The 18,940-nt window shown below is 35.6% G+C and overlaps 2 protein-coding genes across 3 annotated transcripts; both read right to left on the reverse strand.

The window, feature by feature from the left end:
• Positions 1–1,057: 1,057 nt before the first annotated feature.
• LOC309511512 (uncharacterized protein) lies at positions 1,058–4,967 on the reverse strand. Its single transcript, XM_082186768.1, has 3 exons — positions 3,830–4,967; positions 3,443–3,725; positions 1,058–3,315 (listed from the first exon to the last, which is right to left on the reverse strand). The coding sequence occupies exons 1-3, from the start codon at positions 4,081–4,083 to the stop codon at positions 2,689–2,691; spliced, it is 1,164 nt and encodes a 387-aa protein (XP_082042894.1). The 5' UTR covers positions 4,084–4,967; the 3' UTR covers positions 1,058–2,688.
• A 155-nt stretch (positions 4,968–5,122) lies between these two features.
• LOC309511502 (H-2 class I histocompatibility antigen, Q10 alpha chain-like) lies at positions 5,123–12,792 on the reverse strand. 2 transcript variants are annotated; one of them, XM_082186747.1, is made up of 9 exons: positions 12,634–12,792; positions 9,679–9,951; positions 9,236–9,523; positions 8,861–9,145; positions 8,031–8,153; positions 7,704–7,769; positions 7,406–7,456; positions 7,081–7,157; positions 5,123–6,651 (listed from the first exon to the last, which is right to left on the reverse strand). In XM_082186747.1, the coding sequence occupies exons 1-9, from the start codon at positions 12,695–12,697 to the stop codon at positions 6,592–6,594; spliced, it is 1,287 nt and encodes a 428-aa protein (XP_082042873.1). In that variant the 5' UTR covers positions 12,698–12,792; the 3' UTR covers positions 5,123–6,591. The 2 variants fall into 2 exon arrangements, with proteins under 2 accessions (XP_082042873.1, XP_082042874.1); XM_082186748.1 differs by lacking the exons at positions 7,081–7,157; positions 7,406–7,456.
• Positions 12,793–18,940: the final 6,148 nt, after the last annotated feature.

Here is an 18,940-nt window from a genome sequence, read left to right on the forward strand (position 1 = left end):
TAATATGTAAATAGTTTTACTGGAGTAATATATTATCACTTATAGCGTGGGAGAGGCAGCGGGCAATCAAGAACCATCCTGAATACAGGTATTTCAAACAGTCTTATCACCTTAACATTTGGCTGTTTTTATTTGAAAGAATATAGAAGATGGGAACAGAAGGCTATCACTTTCATTGTTATCCTCAATTTACATTTAAGACAGAACTTCATTTACATTACGAGTGGTAAACTGTAACAGGATAAACGTTTTTAAATTTTGATGTTCTGGGTTCATTCTGACGCCAGTGAACCCAAGGTGCTTTGTATACCTTGCCACTGCTATGCTGTAATAAACTTCATTTTCTAGATCTTCGACGTCCGCATAATTTTTTCTTGCAGTCCACAGGTGCACTGAATGTTGATACCAACATGGAAACAGTCTGAGAGGGAGAAGAGGAAGATTACATATAAGAGGTTGTGGACGAGGAGGAAGCGGATGAGGACAAGAAAGAGCAAGGTGTAAAGGCTGGATCTGTCAGACTAGAGGGTTTTTCTCTTCGCCTGGCAAGTGTTGAGACCTAGTCTTAACACTTAGGAACCTTTATGAAACACACTTATTCTTAAGTCTAGGAATAAGAGTAAAATGACGTAATTCTTAGAATTTTGACAGACTTAAGACTATTTTACTCTGAGTGGCTTTATACATACAGCCCCTTGTTTTTTAATTGAGGGATAAACCACTACTTGTTTAAGACAGGGTGGCGCAACACCATTAATTAAAGAACTATTCACAATAGATAGCACAATAGATAGGGCCCATGATTTAAAAACAAGATCAAACCCATCAAATATACAAGAACTTGGAGTGGGAGCTGCTTGAACAATATTAGAAGGCAGATAGAGAATATCTTCTCTAACCAGTTCAATCTTTCTTATAAAAAAGCTCAAGAAATCCTCACAGGTATTTGATATAGGATCTATTGGTTTTTATTTGCTTTTATGAAAATGTTTACAAAAAGTCAATGTGTAGGCCTATTCATCAGATTCCTCAGTTTTTAAAGTAAATGAGACCAAAACCCTTTTAGGACAAGTTTATATATAGGTTAGCAGAAACGGCAGAAACAAAACCTTGTACATGAGTGGCTGTACCATTATTTCCATGAAACCCTAAATGAAACATTACACAGCAGTGGCCCTCATTTATAAAACATGAGTACACACAGATTTGATCTTAGAGTGTGTGTACGCTAAAATACACGGCAAAATTCATATTTATAAAAACGGTATTTGACGTGGAAAAGTGCATTCCGCCACGTCAGGGTTTAAGCAGACGTACACAATTTTTCTTGTGGTAGAGAGTCAAAGTACTGCAGGTATTTAGAAATCTAAGCAGCAGTAATAGTAATAATAACAATAATGATAATAGTTATTATTATTATCAGGGATGTGCATTTTAGTTAATTTTCCTGACAGATAAATCATTCTAATTAAAGTAGATACATGTCTGTGACAAATTATTATTAGCTATTATTATTATTATTATTAGATGTTTTATATGTGCAAATATCAGTCAACAGAACATGAAAAAAAAAACTGCGACAAGTTTAGGTTACGCTGAGTTTAGATTCATTTTTGTGATGCGCTCAAGTTAAAGGAAACCGAGACAGCTGAAAGCACATCCTGATTGTTAGTTGTTGTTGTTTTTTTTGTTTTTTTTTACTATCGCTAGGATACATTTCTCAATACTTAGGTCACTTTTTCCAAACTCTTCACACAGCGATCACAACAGCAGTTTATTTGAGCTAAACTGTGGATCATTTATCATTGCTTTGCTACAAAATGTATTCAATGATGACATCTTTCAATTTACATGAATTGATTTGTAACCTAGACACAAACACCACCAAAACTTTATGTACTTTACAGGCCAATTTGCACGTTTACATAATCTTTTAAAAACTGTAAAACGTAAGTCCAAAACCAAACAAAATACAAACCTGAAAAAGACAGCAGGATGCTACATTTACAGTTTTTTTTCAATCGCTAACAAGCGCTTACCCATACTTCAGATAATTTTTCTAAACTCTTAACACAGACTTACACCTACAAAACACAATAGGCCAAATTGATAATTTTCTTCTCAAAAACACATTTTGTTAAATATATACTAACTCTCCATTTCAAAACAGAACACATGTTTCTCTGCACACACTAACTTTACCAAAACACTGGAAATCTGACTCAAAATGGAATTATTCTGTCAAAGAATAACACTTGTTTTCACTTCACAAGGTATATGCAGTCAATCAAAGTACACCAGGTTTCAAAATACTGGCTATTGTTGACATTAGAAAAACTGCATAGACTTTTATGTTTCAGGTAACATGCAATCCACCTTTTACACTAAATTTATTGGTTGGGAACTGTATGTCCACATGTACAGTAATGTTCACATTCAAACGCATTCCAGTAAAAAGCAAATCAGTTATTTTTTTCTTTACTGTTTACTAAAGGAGGTACAGTAGAAACACAGTATAATAGAACAGAAAAAGTTTTACAGTATTGCTTACAGTTAACAAAATATATATAAGAGCATTCTGAAAAACAAAAACAAAAAAACAAAACAGCAAAAAGCCCAGATAAAAAGGGGGGAACTAAAAATAGCACAAAATTTATGCATCTAATCCCTGCGATCTTCAGGGTTTGGTCACATGTTTTCGTCAACATCACATCTAATATCATCCAAGGCGATGCACCTGGGATAAAACCGCTTGGTATGTCGGATCCACCCTTGGCAATCTTGAACTGTGATGTCCCTGCAGCCAGCATCCATGGCTTCAAGGAGGGATATCTGGTCATGTGGCTGATGGTCATAAACCTTCCACCTCCATGCAGAAAAGAACTCCTCTATGGGGTTGAGGAAAGGTGAATAGGGTGGAAGGAAGAGACTTACCAGTCTTGGGTGGACTTCAAACCATGCTGTTATTGCTTGCGAATGATGGAAAGCAACATTGTCCCAGGTAATTACAAAGGTCCTCATGTTTTCACCCTCCTGATCCTGCTCTGGTACCAGGCGCTGGTGGAGACCATTGAGAAAGGCAAGGAGGCGCTCAGTATTATAGGGTCCAACCTGACATCTGTGAAGGAGTAATCCTGCATTTGCCATTGCTGCACACATGGTAATGTTTGCCCCTCTCTGTCCAGGCACATCAACTGTGACCCTTTTTCCAATTATATTTCGTCCACGTCGACGCCTTTTGGACAGATTGAATCCTGCCTCATCTATGTAAATGAATTCATGAGGGGCCTGGTTGGCCTCCAATTCCATAACTCTCTGAAACAAAGTTTATGTATATCATGTCAATATACCATACTGTACTGTAACCTATTACTGTGTAGGTTACCTACTTGCAAAGTGCAAAGCTTATAGAACTGGACATTGAATTGAATATACACTATACCTGGACATATTGTCGTCGTAGCTCCTTGACTCTCTCACTGTTCCTCTCAAAGGGAACAGTGTAGAGCTGCTTCATCCGCACTCTGTGTTTGGACAATGTCCGTGTAATGGTTGTGAGGCTGATGCTATCGATATTGCCAAATATCTCATGGTCCTCCACAATTCTATTTTTAATTTCATGCAGTTTTATTGCATTATTTGCAGCAACCATTTCTACAATGGCAAGTTCTTGATCATTATTGAGGAGCTTTCCTCTTCCCCCAGAGGGTGGAAGACGTTGCATTCTTTAGAGAAAAAAAAAAAAAAAAAAAAATCAACATATGCATTACTGACCTTATTGACATGTCAAGTGAGAATAGAAACAATCCATGTAAAATGCAATACTTACCTGTTGGTTTGTTGAAAGATGCGAATAATGGAGGCAACCGTTGACCGCCTCAAATTGGGTTGCACTCTTTCACCAGCCTCTCTTAGTGAGAGACCGTGGTTGATTACATGGTCAATGATAGTGGCACGAATTTCATCACTGACTACTGTTCTTGCAGCCCTTGGAATGCCACCACCACGCATTCTTACACCTCTACCTTGCCTTCTCCTTGGGCCTGCTCCTCTCACTGGACCTGGTCTTCTCCCTGGGCCCATTGCTCTTCCTCTTCCTCATCCAGACATTACAGTGTTTGTCTTTTTCTGTTTCTGTTTCCAAAAACATCACTCCTCAAAGTCCTCCTTTTATAGTAATAGAAAAAAATAACCCCTGCCACTGAGTCTAAGCCAGACTGGAATCAGCTGTGGTTGGCCCAATTCACCCAACATAAATCAGCTGTATGTCAATTATTCAATTGTTTGTTTATTATCAGCTGAGATATATTGTTTTTGAACTGATATCATTGCAGAAGCAGAGGTTTTTATACTGTATCTAAGGTTTGGAATATTGTTTTTGCTATTGTGGGATGTTGTGTGTTAACATTCGTAAATACTACAAAAACAATCCATAATTTTGTTGGGAGGTATAGCTTGTCTGTTAAGAAAATTTAAGCATTGTGGAAATGTGTTCACTGACTGCATATTGTGTGAAAACGACATGAAATTTGTGAATTGTATGGCCACAAAAGACTGATGCTGTGCTAATTGTGTTTAGAGTTTTGAAAATGTGACAACTGTTTGGACAAACGCTTGTTAGCGACTGAAAAAAACTGTAAACAGTAATACCATATTGAAATATATTCTGAATCTAAAAAAATCATACACTATCAAAACAATTAGATGTAGCTGAACACCTACACAAGGGGTTCTTTCAATTTCATTCCCATCCATTCAAAGGGGAAAACTTAGGAATAATTTTGTACTAGAATGTAAACATGGACCATGCAACATATAAGCAATAGAGAGTGTCATTCTTGTTTTGTAAAGAAAGAAAACATTGTATAATGTTACCTGATGTTAGTTTTTTTAGGTCTGTGTTTTATGATTGACAAAGTGTGTTTGTTGGGTGAAACCTTTGCTAGTGTTATGGAAAAAATTGTTGATTTGAGACATGTAGGCCTATGAAGTGTTTTGGTTTTAGTGCATTTTGAATGTGAAATGAACTGCTGTGAAGCTGAAAGTTGGTTAGGAGAACTGTGTGAAGAGATTTGAAAAATGTATCTATTGAGAAATGTGTCCTAGTAATTGTAAAAAAAACTTTAAGGCACAATATTTTGTTTTTATTGTGAGTAGGCGATACACAAATAAAAGTAGGCTAAACCCTTTACAGTTTAATTTTTTATTCTCTCAACACAATTTTGACTGATATGATAGCGTACTTTAACCATGCAGCAAACATTTTAAAATAGCTTGAAATACTAACTTTAAAAATGACTTAAATTACTTTTTTCCCCAATTATGCTAATCCCACATTATTATAATTAGTATTATTAGAAGTAGTAGGCTTAATAATAGGCAAATCAAATGAAAGGATACTTGCTCAAAATAAAACATAGGCCAACACATGTTTTTCCAAAGCCCTGTTAGCGTAATTACCCGGCATTAAAAAGTTAAACTATTTAGCATGTCTACTTTGATTCCACACGTGTGGAATTATTAATTATTTCGGCTAATCAACCAACAGGACCACGATTTCGGCCTCGCTAAAATTATTTTTCTTGCCACTCGCCGTTCTCAATTAAAAGGATTTGGACTGCTGCGATTTTATATGCTAATGATATTAATTAGGGGGCATTTACAAGGCGGGGATCTGAAACATTTCAGCTGCACACAATTTCAAGATCATTTGCGATTTATACATTTCACATCTGGAAGAGAGCCGTACGCATGCTTTTTTGTGCGCATGTTAATTTGTTCGGAATCACACGTACGCACATTTGAGAAATTATCTTGTTTCCAAGACAGTTTCCACGTAACATTTTATAAAAAAAGACCCAGATTTATAGACAGTCCATTCTCAATGTACAAACAGCTGTACATACATTTTAGTCTAATAAAAATGTGCTATAACTGAATCCATGTTTATACTTTAGTCTAATTTAAGAATAAATTGATCCCACATAAATAACAGACAGACATATACTGTACCACTGATCAAGTGAAAAATTATTGTAATCAACATTGTATAGTTATATAAATGATGTCAGTGTATTAATCAATTAATCAAAATTAATCAATTAATGTAAAACACTACATTACATTAACAATACACCACTACATTATCAATATTTCACAAGACATTCAAGAGTTTAAAAGAATATATCTAATTTCTATTAGTAATCAGGATAGTTATTGGGATTTGTTTCTCAGGTATGCTCAGGATTATTTTCATTGGTATTAAAAATTATCAACCAAAAAATATCTACCCTGGCCTTTTGGAAGTAGCAATAATAATATGTCTGGAAAATTAGCTCTTTTCATATAAATGTATTTTTCTTTAGGTACTTGAGAACTTGGTCTAAAAATATCAATCTCTTGAAATCTCTTGAGCAAAGTATTTAAATAAAATCCAAATTATATGAAATGAGAGAGAAAGAGAGAATATATAATTCAGCTATTCACCAGCACCCCCCAAATATAATGTCAAATATAATGCTTGTCAGGACTGACTATGACAAATACCACAAATCTGCCATTACAAATTTTCCATGATGTTCTGCCTTCGTATCAAGGGTTATTCTGTTGTAGCAGTGATTTTTCTTCTGGCATGTTCTTGCCACTGGAGTCCTAACAGAGATACAGACATAAATATGTGTTATTTAGTTTATTATTATGAGTTATTCAATATTAGTATTTAACATTAGGTGAATAGTACATCTAAAAATGAATTACCAGATTTGGTACACTTTACTCAGAGCTAGCTACACAACTTTACACCATCACATATGAAATCAAGGCATTCCCAGTGTTCCCCAATTTAGAGTTCACTTCAGCATATAGACACCCTTAGCAAATTAGCTACCCACATCCTGGTACTGGCCCTATAGTCTGCTTTTGTGTTACTTCAAATTGCTTTTGGTGATGTCCATCTAGGTGTAAATATTCTGCTGTCTTGACTTCGGCTGATGTTCAGCCTTCTCTAATATTCACATGTAACTCATCTTCTCTGCACCTCCCCCCTGGTTCCCCATCCCTGCTAGTTCAAACCTTAGCTACCTTAGTTACCACACTGTTCACTTGCTCCAGAGAGTTAGTAGGGCTGTTGTCTGTACTTGCACCAGCACTCCCTTTTCCTGTTGAGGAACAGAGAAATGTCAGCGTGTTTCTCCATTGCTATGCATGAGATGGCATTAAATAGGGATGCACAAAAATTTTGGCCACAAAAAAAAAAAAAAAAAAAAAAAATGCATGTATGCAAGACAGTGAAAAGTGTGCATATAGAGCCCATGAAGCTTTGCACACCCTTCCTATGTGTGGATATGATTTTTGGATTTCAGGGGGAAAAAAGCATGAGATATATTTGAATAAGGGGCATATTTACCCGAGTCAGATGAAAAGCTTTTCTCACTTCCAGCTTTATTGTGTTCCTCACCTAGACATGTAACAAACATATATGCAAGTTAGGCAAAACTGAGATTTTGAACTGCATTGTGAAATGTACACTTTGATTCCATTTTTTTTTTTTGCAACTGCAGACATTTAATGAACAAGTTGTAAGTACATACAATTTACATCACCCTGGTAAATGGAATATCTAAAACATAACAAATGTCAAAGTGTGTTTCAACATCTCCTGATACATAAGACTGATTACATATTAAGAATGGGATTACTGGTACCTGGCAGAAAATGATTCTCTTCATCTTTGACATCCTTGACATCCTTGACATCCTTGCTTTTGAAAACTAAAGGGCAAGACAGATTAAATCATTTCTGAATACTCTTTGCATTGTAATACTAATAAAAAATATATAAAACATGGTACAAAAGCACTAATCCATTGTAGTACTCTGTTGTGGGAAGACTAGAGAGGATTGCAAATAAAGGTGATTCAATCTACAACAGTTACAATCTACATGCATTGCTGTCAGAGGCAGAGATAAACAAGTGAAATCTGGTCAGCACAACCCAACCCCCAGAATCTGTCTATATGTTGTTATACTCACAAAGTCTTTTAGTCTTATAAAGGTAAAAGCAGAGCGCTGCAACAAAAGCTACTGCAACTGCAGCTCCAATCACAATTCCAATAACCAGGACAGGGCCTTCATTGCAGTCATTGCATTTTCCATCTGCAAGAAAAATTTAATTAAATAAATAAATAAATGGACAGAGTTACTGTATGTAAAGTCTAAATGTCTACTACATTTAGAAAATTGAATTCCATTGTTAAGCCTTTAATAAAGAGTAATTTAATAACATTTAATAATAATAATAAACAACTACATTTTCTGAGATTTTAACACTCAACTACATTTTCTGAGATTTCAACAGGTGTTTGTGTTGCACATTACAGATGTTATCATCAGTTAATTTTAATTGTAATAGAAAACTTATCTTGGCACTATTTTTGACTTTCGGGTTTAAAATCTTCATAGTGTCAATGTCATAGGTTGTGATATTTTCTCTCATTATGGTGTACTGATAATTATTCATGAGACATTTGTGCACTTATCCTATGAGAGACACATTTATGGATCGCATGTGTTTGTTTTCAGTTTGTTTTCTGAGTTTCTAAGTGGCATCATTTCTCTTTTATAGACCCTGAGTCTCCGACACAAACGTGATCCATCCTTTCTGTGAGTGTAACCCTTGGTAAACACTGCAGGTGTCATGATGCTCACAAACACTGAAATGTAACTCTAATTTCACTAACCTAATTGGTAATTAAAAACTTACAGATCATGCTTTCAAGTTGTTTCAAGTAGGCACTTCCATCATTGTTTCCTCAGAGAAAAAAAACCCTGCTCTAATGATTAAATACTTTCACTTTACCTACCCCATTTGACAATAATTGGTTCTTTGAGAGTTTTGTGGGACACAAAACAGTCATATTCTGCTTTTTCATCCTCCTTGATGTCCACACTCTTCCTCAACTGGAAGGTTCCATCATTGTTTGGTCTGGTTCCTGTCGATTCAATCTCATCATCAGGCAAGGATGTGCGATATTTCCTTATGGTCAACGTCACATCTTTGGGGTAGAAACCAGTGGCCATACAGGTGAGTTTCAGCTTAGTTTTGTCACTGGTAGACTTTTTCGCAAACACATGAACCTTTGGAGGAGCTGCAGACACAGTAATCAGTTTATCAATCAGTTATATCTCTATGCCAGCTGCAGATAATCAGCAAATACAAATACTCTACATTTACTCACAGCCCTTTTTGAGCTCCTCATCTCCATATTCTCTGAATTTGTTGAGCCAGTCCACACACTCTTTCTCCAGGTAGCCCTTGGTGTACTGGTTCAGGATGGGCACATTATCCCATTTCCTCTTGGTTGGAAGAGCTGCATCAACTGGGGCAACCCACTGAGACTCCTTATCATCAAAAGACAGGAAGTTATCGCCATCATAACTGTACTCATCAATGCCTTTGGAAAACTTCAGTTCAATTCCATCTTGATCAATTTCACACCCATGTCTCCACTGAAGAACATGAACATCTGAAAAGGACAGAAAACAAAATATTTTTTAGATGATAATAACAATATAGTATTATCATATTATACTGTTCGTATATTATATTATATTATATGTATATGCAGGTTAATATTCTATTAAACATATATGCAGGTTAATATGTATCAATATTCCTCACCTGAAACATTGTGTCTCATACGGTCCATCAGAATTTTGACATTCACATTAAACCACTGTTCTTTGCTCTTTCTTGACTGGGTGCCTTTTTCCCAGTAATCCTCCTGCATTTTTTCTTTCATCCAGTGCTGTGTGGGAATCTTTCTTTTTTCCTCGCTATTGTAATAGTCGATCTGTCTGTCATCTAGAAGACCCATAGCTGTGAATTCATAAATGCCCGGCACTTTGACAGGTTTGGACAAGGCCGTGTAAATGTAGTACAGGGAGTGTTTGTCTGCAATGCAAAGAAATAAAAAAAAAAAACTATTTAAAAAATAGAAATTCACTCAGAATATGGTGATATAAATAAAATCAGCCATGGACATTTGTGATCATACAATGTCTATTATTCTTATAAATATATGATGACATCGTTATGCCAGCAGGAGGCAACAACTGACAATCTTCATTTATGTACAAACACCATTCTGAGATACACAATGGATGATTTGCCTGTGGCTTTATTGGAACTATTTTTGCTTATGGAGCAAAAATAGACACAGTAACTGCCAATATTGTGTCTAAAACACCCAGTTGACTGAGACCAACAAACCAGATTAGGCTGAGGCTCGTCAAGTAACGTTGTTCAAAGGTATTTTGTCTTTAATAATGTTCTCAGAACATTAACATAAAAATATTATTTATTAATCATTCATGGAAGTTTTATCTGAAACATTTTAGTTCCACATTCATCTAAATGTTAGCCTATAGTTTCAAAATGTTCATAGAAAATTCAAATGTAACGTTCCCATAATGTTTGCAGAATGATAATAAAATGGAATGTTCCCTTAAAGGGTTAGTTCACCCAAAAATGAAAATTCTGTCAGTAATTACTCACCCTCATGTTGTTCCAACCCCGTAAGACTTTCGTTCATCTTCGGAACACAAATTAAGATATTTTTGATGAAATCTGACAGCTGGATCACTCCTCCATAGGCTTCTAAGACACTATAACTTGCTGGCCCAGAAAATGTATTAAAGACATCGTTAATATAGTCCAAGTGACTCCAGTGGCTCAATCTCAAGTTTATAAAGCGACGAGAATACCTTTTGTGCGCAAAAACAAACAAAAATAACAACTTTATTCCACGTGCAACACAGACGCGCTACGCTTAAACACTATGTGAAAAGACTCGAGGCCCAGAGAGAAGGAAATGAAAAGTGGAATAAAGTCATTATTTTTGTTTGTTTTTGCGCACAAAAAGTATTCTCGTCGCTTTATAAACTTAAGATTGAGCCACTGTAGTCACTTGGACTATATTAACGATGTCTTTAATACATTTTCTGGGCCAGCAAGTTATAGTGTCTTAGAAGCCTATGGAGGAGTGAGACAGCTGTCAGATTTCATCAAAAATATCTTAATTTATGTTCCGAAGATGAAGGAAAGTCTTACGGGGTTGGAACAACATGAGGGTGAGTAATTACTGACAGAATTTTCATTTTTGGGTGAACTAACCCTTTAACATTCGTAAAGCATTTTTTTAAAAACTGGACGCTTTAAGTATTCAGTGAACATTCAGAAATAATATTTTCATGACTTAATGGGGAACAATTCGGTAACACTTTATTTTACAGTGCTAATGTTACATGAACTTAATAACATAATAACAGTAATAACAGTAATAACAATTACATGCAACTAACACTAAACAAACCCTAATCCTCCTAACCCTATAACCCCAAGTACATGTTGAATAGTACTCAGTAGCCTACTTTTGCATTGTAACAAGGACACCTTAAAGGAAAGTGCAACCTAGTCTTCCTCTGTGATCTTGTATTTCAGGAACTAATATAAATTTATATTTTGTTAGCCTATTAAAAATCTCTCAACATTTTTCATAAAGATTGTTTAGTGTGACTGGTGAAGGATTCCTTTCTTTTAAAAGTAAATCTCATAATGAACTAGAAAATAGTTTTCATGTTTCCTATTTTTCTTCCCTTTCAGATGTTGAATCAAAGACGGTTTGTTTTAAACAAGCGGCAACATTCTAATCTGAAAATGAAGCCTACCCGGAAGTGCGAAAAACTGCAATACATCGAAAATCCGCCAGGGGCAGGTCCCAAAAGGGAGCAAATGTCCATACACCCCCATGTTAAAATGTCCGTTTTCACAGCATAAATTCATGTTTTTACAGGTTGGTCCCATGGACTTTTATTGCATTTTTCGATAGGTTCCGAGTGCCTGACAACTGTGAGGGGGGTGAATTTTTTTCTAACTCGTTAGTTTAGATCGTATTTAGACATAAAATGTATGACAAATAAGGGCGCGATTGACAGCTTGATTGACAGCTGATAACGAGCATAGGCTGCGCCGAGTGGAATTCCTGAAATTTGACGTCTCGGCCATGATCTGACACAACACATCATACCACCTCTGTATCCTTTCTGAACATTTGTATTGAAATTTGGCGCCGCCCATACCCCCCATAAACGGCCTCAAAACCGTTCTTCAGAAAGTCTATGGGTGACGTCACAGACGCTTTGTCCATATTTTTTTAAATAGTGCAACACGTCATTCTACTCATTACGAAATTTATTTTAAATTTTTAAAATACGAAAGTCGCAGGTAAAAAGAAATATTTCACCTTTATTATAGTAGGGCTAGTTAAAAGATCAATCGAGATGATTTAACTCGTAAACCTTTTTTACAAACTGTAGGCTACTGTTATGTCAAGGAAGCTCCTGAACCGAAAGTATTTCAATAGACTTGTTTACCTGCGCCATTTTACCGACACGCCTAGACACCAAAACAGACATGATATGGGCATATTAAAGTTTCGGTCATTTTAGTAGCCTATATTCTGATAGTATATAGTAATGAATGTGTTGAGAAACTGCAATAAATGACAACGCTTGTTTTACTTTCAGTTTTAAGAACGAAATAATCAAATCTTAATCGAAATAACAGCAGACTCACCGCTCCAGGCAGGTACAACAGCACAGAGTAGAACTGCCGAACACAAAACGGTGAAAAGTGCCATTTTCAAGCCTGTTAATGCTTCGCTGCCTTTCTGTGTCTTCCTCAGCTGACGGCTCCAGTTTAACTGATACCAGTCGGACAGGTTAATATGTAAATCCAAGCCTCCATCCACACCCTTTAGAGATCTTTAACCAATACTAAAACAGACAGCGCAGCGTCACTTAAAACTTTGAGCGGAGGTAGTCACGAGTTTCTGCTCGGTCAAGACGTTTATTATTGTTAGACATAGGATTGGTTTCTCAAATAAGGATTTAGCCCAGTCTGTCTATCTATTGAAATATTTGCACTGTGATTTACATTCAAATGTTATAAATTGCCAACATATTGTTCCTGTTATGTGAATATCATTTATAACGTATAGAGTAGCCTACAGTTGAGAGTCTTGAGACACTTTTTGCGTTTTGATTTTTCACACAAAAATAGATACTGAAAAGAAGTGAATTTCCAAATGACATGCCACATGACATTTCATTAGCTTGCAGACTAAGATATTATCAATCAATAATACCCACAAGTAGTTTATATTTTCCACAATTAGCTCATCAAAATAAGGTGCTTTTTGTCTCAACTTTGTCTCAACTGTAGGCTACCCATATGTGGTACAGTTGAGACAGTGCATGTACAGTTGAGACACCCATTTTTAATGATGTAAAGGTAACTAACCATTCATTGTAAATATAAAAAATAAAGAAAGTAACAATTGGGCAACATTTTTATTTATTCATCCATTTATATTCATTCATTTGATTTAAATTTGTACTGTTTAAAATGTATAAAGCAGGAACAAAACAATATTTATTAATAATACACCGTTTAAATATCACAAATATCACATTTTTATTTTCATTTGCGTCCTATGTTGGCTAATTACGACGTTTAACCTGTTATCATAACACTGAACAACTAAACAGTGTGTTTCGTAATAGAAGTATATCGGGGGTACTGATACTGTCCCCCGCTACCCACCTCGCACATTTCTCTAGATTTTCAAATTACCTTGCATGACACAATACCATGAAATATGCCAGATTTTAGGGCACAGTTACGTTTGTGGTGATACGTTTAACAGTCACATAAGGATAATAAGCTATTCGTTGTGGAGAGTGCATGGTGAAGTGAACGCCATACCTTAGAAAAAAAAACTTTTCCTGATTTCTTTGGATCGGAGATGCGTCCATTGTTCAAATTTCCCACGATCAAAGAGGACTCTAATGTGCACAGCAAAAATCACAACTTGTGCTTGCTGCGAACGCAAGTTATTTAAGGTGTCTCAACTGTACGTCTCAACTGTACACAGTCTACCCTACAAAACAAAATATGCAAAATTTAATAGGATTAAACGAAATAAGCTTTATTTATTGGATTTCCTACGATAATATCTATAGTAGGCTTATAGGCTATATGTAAACCATTAGGCCTATCTCTATAAGGGGCTAACAGTCGGTGGACTAAACTGGACAGCTTTTAATTGATTTGGCATTGACCTTTTTCCATGCTGTTAGATTTATTCGCAAAGCTAAAAGTAGGCTAAACTAAAAGTAATAAAACAGCAATATGTTTCACACAGTCAATTCAGTAGAACTGGTTACATACATAGGCTACCTAGCTTATAACCTTAAACGTACACTATGGATTTTTTTCTCCACTAGGGGTCGCTAACATATTTACAATAACAAAGGCGTACCCAGCTAACACAAATACGTGACTGTAACTTTCGTCGTGGCGACGTAACTATACGTTGTGGCAACCGGAAAAGTGAAATTCCTGGATTCGTTGTCACGACGTAACTTTGTAACGTTGTCAGTTAGTACCGGCGACGTCGTGGCAACGTTGTGGATCGGCAGTCGTAATTGGTAACCAGTTGGTCATTTTAGTTTTTAATAATATGGGCGGACATGCAGTGGCTTAATTTAACTTGTCCTCATTGGCCCAAAACGATTTTAGAGACTTTTTCAACGACATATGAACGATACAGACTCAAAATTTGGTTAATTCAGTTCATTTACTATAGAACAAGACACAGACAGCAAAAACAGTGTGCAAACAGGTTATACATTTAAATGAACGTTTTCCCCAAAAGCTTGAACATCGAACTACTCCTACACGTCTTCATTTTGGTGGCCCTAATAACAAAGCAAGAATAAGAAAAGAAAAATGCTAGAAAAAAGAACAGTTGAGTGTTTTCCCATTTAACATTTAAATACACAAAGCAATAAGCACTGAAAGATAGAATCTGTATAAGCAGACAGTTTTGTTTAAAAATCACGCATATATTTTTCTAAACATTGTCACAAAGTTATGTTGTGGCAAGTGCTTTATTTCCTTTTAAAATAATTTGATAACTTCATGACATGTATCACTATATTCGATAAAACCTTAGTTTGAAATCATTTCTTTTTTACATTTAATAATACATATTATTTTGTTTTTCTTCTTCTGAAGTCGTGATTATGATGTACGATGATTTTTTTTTAAACTAGGAAACTAGGCCTATTTATGATTATTCCTGAAGGCAGCATTAAACCCCCAAATTGTCAGGTGACGGTGCAACTGTTCGAACAAATGAACTGACTAAGAAATCAATTTAAAATGGTGTCTTAATAATAATTAAAAAAAAAAACCTATGCCATCATTTTAGGTTTGAAGCCTTTCATATAATTGTTTTTTATAAATATCAGTAGTTTTAAAGCTGTTGAGATAATTGAGAAACTTTTGTCCGGCCATTTGTATATTCTCAAATGTTATTATGAATTTACAAGGTAATAACAGTAAACATGATAATGCATCGTCCAGAGGAGCTTAACTGATCTCTTTGGCAGAGTGAAAAAGTTTGTAGAGCTCTCTCAAATACTGATAAAAACTGCTCATTTCAAGTATGGGTAGGTTGGTGGTACACTTTTCATGTCAGGTGGTACAATTACAATACATAATATTTTTGTTGTACCACCTGACATAAAAACTTAAATTAGTTTCAACACTTTAAAATGTCATTTATTTTACATCTAAAAATTTTTTAAACACATTGTCTTCAAGAGTGTTGATGTCATTAGAAGTCTTCCCAAGTGAGGCTGGATCCAAACTGGAGCTGCTGTAATCTCTAGTAAAATATGCTGAGCATCCTGAGATAGAAACAAGGAGACAACAGGAGAAAGATTAGCATTGCTGCTGTTCATATTATTTCAGGCAAAAGATGGTCATGTGCACTTTTTACTATTTCATCACATAGTGCAAGATTATGAGATGTGTTAAATGAATGCTTGGCTAAAGAGATGTGTCTTTAATCCAGATTTAAATTAGGATAGTGTTTCTGGGCCCCAAACATTATCAGGAAGGTTATTCTAGAGTTATTCCCTTACATTCTATTGAATTAATAGGACATCTTCTGATTTTAATGAGAAAACATGGCCTAACGAGTCAGCATTTTGATACTTGAATACAATACATTCTTACAATGCAAACGTCCTAAACATTTCTGAGTATTATCAATGTTGAAAACAGTTGTGCTGATTAATCTTTTTGTGTAAACCAATGTAACAGTTTAATCCATTTTCTTTTCACTCTCTCCAGGATTCATTGTTAAATAGACCCAATATATAAAAAGTAGTTTACACTACTGTTCAAAAGTTTGGGTTCAATAGAGTAAAAACAAAACAAAAAAATCATATTTTATTCAGCAAGGATGCATTAAATTGACCAGAAGAGAGTAAAGATTTCTGTTTCAAATAAATGCTGTTTTTTTTCTTTCATTCATCAAATAACCCTGAAAAACACAAAAATATGAAGCAGCACAACTGTTTTCAAGACTGATAATAATCATAAATGTTTCATCTATGGTTTTAGTTTTACTTATTCAATTATTCATATTACTCATACAGTGTCACTTACTTTTGGATGTCAAAACTTTCTTAAAATAAATGAAACAAATAAATGTAAATATGAGAATTAAAAAAATAAGAAAATAACAGATGCATGGTGATATACAGTAGGTGACAAAATATTGTGAGAAAATGGATATGCAGTTATTTAATGAGCTTCCTCACATCACCTGTTTGCAACTTCTCTGGCAGCAGCTTTCTTCAGAAATGTTCAAGTCGTGGAGCTTCCCCTGTTGTAGAAGGATTATTTTGTTGCTGCTGAAATCACAGAACTATTTTGATCAATTTGTGTTAAACATTGAGCTAGTTTCAGCCAATTTTCACACTCCATGTAAGTGACGTCATCGAGTAAGTTACGTTTATGTTAAATAAATACGTTTGTTAAATAAATTAGCTCACTTCCAAGCTAAATTTTTTTTTTTACAAAACTATCAAAACCTATCATCTACCCATAAGATGTGATTAAAAGCCTAAACGTTCATATCAAAAGCTCAAGCTATGAAGTTAGCATAACGTTAAGTTACCTCTTCTGAAAACGGTTGAGATGCTAACGGACTTTTTCCGAAGACACTAAACCATTTATATAAAGCAAATATTCAACAGAAGCGCGTCAATTACAAGTAAGAGAAGTGTCAAGAACAGTTGTGTGTATTATTTGTGTGATTTTAGAGACTAAACTCACCTGAAAGCAGTGAAAACAACAGCGAGAGAGGGAGTTCAGCTGCTTTGTCAGTTGCAGTCAGTGGGGCGGTCTGTCGGTTTCCATGGCAACTCATCTCCGCTCCAGTGTTTGAGGGCGACTCGAAGGTTCACGCGCACGGCGCACGCCCATTAAACGTCAAAGCCACGCAACATTTACAACCATAAACATCTAACCTTAATTATTTGAATAAAATGAACGTCTTTCAAACGTACGGAATACTAAACAAACAATTGAAACAAATAAAATATTTCATAGAAATGCAGTCTGATAAGATGGTAATGAAATTACGGCCCCGTGACGTTGCAGTTCCGTTGCCAGTAAGTCATGAAATTACCAAGTTATTACGAATAGAGTACGTATCTGGAACGTTGTTAGTTATCTTATAACTTTAGGAGGACGTACTGACGACGTTGTGGGTTGGTAATATGATAGTAATGAAATTACGGGCCCGTGACGTTGTAGTTACGTTGCCAGTAAGTCATGAAATTACCAAGTTATTACGAATAGAGTACGTATCTGGGACGTTGTTGGTTATCTTATAACCTTAGGAGGACGTACTGACGACGTTGTGGGTTGGTAATATGATGGTAATGAAATTCCGAGCATGCGACGTTGTAGTTACGTTGTCAGTTAGTAAGGTCATGACGTGACCAAAAAGTACGAATACATTACGTAACGGTTACGTCGTGTGTTAGCTGGGTAGTTTGATGACGCAACATTTGCTAAGAATTATGGATCTTGTCGTCAACGTCAAGCCGACCGATCTAATAATGTTTATGGATGACTGAATACATCGATGCTTTTATCATGACTGTGATATGAAGCAGTTCGGGGTTGCTAAGAGACAGGTATCAGCTCCACACGCGACGCGAGTCCCGCAGATATAAAAGGAATATGGACATTTCATTCTACCGAACTACACGAGTGCAGAATTACAACTCACAGGTCAGTTTATTAGACAAATTAAACTTGTGAGGTAACGCAGCACTGTTTCACTTGGTTTACCATTACACTATCACACTAAACTGCATTTGAATGTGTTGAAATGTATAGTTGTAAGCTAGATCAACATTAGAATAACATACAGATCATATTCTGACATTTTATCATTGTTGAACTATATAACATTGATTAGTTTTATGTAAATGTGCTCACCTGTTTAATAAAGTACATGTAGGAGCGGTTGAAGTCTCGGACGTGGAGCTCTCGTTTATATAACGTTACTGTCTATGGGAGCTCTCGGCATCTCGAAAACACCGCGCTGATATTGATTCTCAGTTTAGTTCTCCTTTTTTATCCAAAGTCTGCTTGCCATGGTCCATAATGTTTGAACGAAATAACAACAGCGTGCAGATAGACATTGCGAACTGCAGTGGTCCACGTCTGTCGTCTTGGTTACTATCAGAGGGCTCTGGTTCATAGCTCTGGTTACCATGGCAGTACAAGCGGAAACCAGGGACAACGCGGATATGACGCCATTGACTGCGACAAAACTGAAATAAAGAAACGTGCCGTGTCTTCGAATTAAATTAAAATTTCTCCTGGTTTGAAAGTTGTTGGAAACAGTCGGGATAATGTAAGTACACAACTAAAAAATATATATAACATAGATATAGTGATTTTTGCTATTTTTAAAGCAAAAAAATTACATATTGTGCCTTTAAAT

Source organism: Leuciscus leuciscus (genome assembly GCF_965113295.1).
Source record: "Leuciscus leuciscus genome assembly, chromosome: 12".
NCBI classification, from domain to species: Eukaryota; Metazoa; Chordata; class Actinopteri; order Cypriniformes; family Leuciscidae; genus Leuciscus; species Leuciscus leuciscus.